Here is a 2,201-nt window from a genome sequence, read left to right on the forward strand (position 1 = left end):
AATGACGAGAGTTTAATCGTTCAATTTTAAAAGTATGAGAGCTTAATTATGTTAAAAAAATAAAAAGATTGATATGTATTTTTGAGGAAAGTCGAGAGTCTTTTTTATACTTTTTAAAAAGAAAGAAAACTTGAGAATTATGGTTTTATATAAAAACAAAATAGACCCAATATTTGAGTGCTTAAAAGTTATAACCATATTACACGTCGCCGTGTTGTTTGATTTGAACCCAACTTCCTTTCCTCCCAAAGCAAACGTCCATATATATCCAAATAATTAATTAAGATAAATATATTATTGATCTATAAATCAGTCCATCTGTCTCTCTTTTTCTGATATCCTGCAGTTGAAGAGAAAAACAGAAGAAGATGAGAATTTATGTAGCAATAGCTGATGCAGCTTCATGTTACTGCGCTATGCTTCTGTTAGGTCTAATATTACTGGAGAGTTCCTCGTCTTCTTCTTCTATGAAAGCAACGCAGTTTGTGGATCGACCTTGTGATGAAATTTATGTTGTTGGGGAGGGAGAGACTCTTCACACCATCAGCGACAAGTGCGGTGACCCGTTTATCGTTGAGCAGAACCCGCATATTCATGATCCGGATGATGTTTTCCCCGGACTGATCATCAAGATTACTCCCTCCATCCCAACAAAGTTGCTCCTATAGTTTCTATAGTTAGACATATACGAGTTTTTGTTTTCAATTCAAAGAAACGGATAGATATATACTTTTGGTTTGTATATACTTCAATTCGGTTTTTATGTTCTCAAAATCAATTAATTAATTAATAAACTATAACCAGCTATTTTCTTTTCAATTCCAAATTTCCTCTTCTTCACGGTATTGTAATCTTGAGAAAATAATAGCTTCACACACACGTGTTATGCAACACTTGCAAAACAAAAATCATCAATTATACTATACATTAAAGTTAAGGAACAAACGACATAATATCCAAACGACTTAAAGGAATTTATGTAAAACCTAACCGACACATAATAATAATTGTCGTTCCTAATAAAAAGGTTGCCGTTTACCACGTAGGAAGATCTTAATTAAATAACAGTTGACATTTCACATCTTAAGTAAGTAACACGTGGATATAAGGAAATTTTATCCTTAATATGTGAAATGCTAAAAATAACAAATCTGAGTGTCTTTTTTTTTTAATTCTTTATGAATAATCTGAGAGTTAGACTTAGCGTGGGAACAAAGATAAGGAAATAAAAGGCTATTACAAAAATGGAGATTGTATCTTTTTTTATTCATCAAGAAAATATAAAATTACTAATAAAAAACTAATAAATTTTATTAGCAATATAAATTTATTATACTAATATTTTATATATTAAATTTAAATGTATTGTGCTATTGTTTAAAAAATCCAACATATATTACCTATTTTATTTAACAATTTTTTTTGAACTTTAAAATCTTTTAAGTAAAAATATTGATATCACAGTCAATAATAGAATTCAGATATTTATACCAAAAATGCTAATTATTGAGTATACTACAGGCGCGTTAGCTGAATATAAAAATTTAAGAGTTTCATTGTAAATATGTCTCATTTGTGTTCTATAAGTTTTTAAAATTATTTTATGATCCTTAATTTTTAATTTTAATTTTTTATATTTCATTTTTATTAGCAAAACATGTCCTTTATAATTTTTAAGAAACCTCTACTGCTTTTTTTAGGACGTTTTCTAATAATGTTAATAAAATATTCCTTCTAGCCTAAGTTGATAGACAGTTCAGAATAAATAAAAATATTAAAAAATTTAGTTTATAATATAAAATATCAAATAATTTTTAATTAAAAATATTTGCATAGCTATTATTATAATATTTATATCAATATTTTTTATTAATAAATTGTATGGTGTTTTAATTAAAAAAATGATAGTTCGTATTTTAAACTGCTAAAATATAAACACGCATCATAAAAAATATCAAATTTTGATAAAATTATGTATAATAAAATTAACATTGTTATGATTGTTATTAAAAATTATTTTACTAAATAAATGTTTTATTATTTAATTTATATTAATTCAATACTAATTATTTTATCGCTGATAGAAGGCCAAGGCAACGCTTGGTCATTTTGCTAGTATACATATTAAATTAAAGCACTATCAGTTTCAGTTAGAAAAGGACATGGACTACTAGTTATCCGCAATGCAGTATAAATTCTTT

The 2,201-nt window shown here is 26.2% G+C and overlaps 1 protein-coding gene across 1 annotated transcript; it reads left to right on the top strand.

Annotated features, from left to right (window-relative positions):
• Positions 1-299: 299 nt before the first annotated feature.
• LOC126675202 (uncharacterized) lies at positions 300-819 on the top strand. The gene has a single exon (XM_050369809.2). The coding sequence runs from the start codon at positions 369-371 to the stop codon at positions 666-668; it is 300 nt and encodes a 99-aa protein (XP_050225766.1). The 5' UTR covers positions 300-368; the 3' UTR covers positions 669-819.
• Positions 820-2,201: the final 1,382 nt, after the last annotated feature.

The sequence above is a fragment of the Mercurialis annua genome, linkage group LG3, assembly GCF_937616625.2.
Source record: "Mercurialis annua linkage group LG3, ddMerAnnu1.2, whole genome shotgun sequence".
In the NCBI taxonomy this organism is placed as follows: domain Eukaryota; kingdom Viridiplantae; phylum Streptophyta; class Magnoliopsida; order Malpighiales; family Euphorbiaceae; genus Mercurialis; species Mercurialis annua.

Coding starts and splice junctions, on each gene's coding strand:
- LOC126675202 (XM_050369809.2), top strand. CDS start 369: ATGAGAATTTATGTAGCAATAGCTGATGCAGCTTCATGTTACTGCGCT.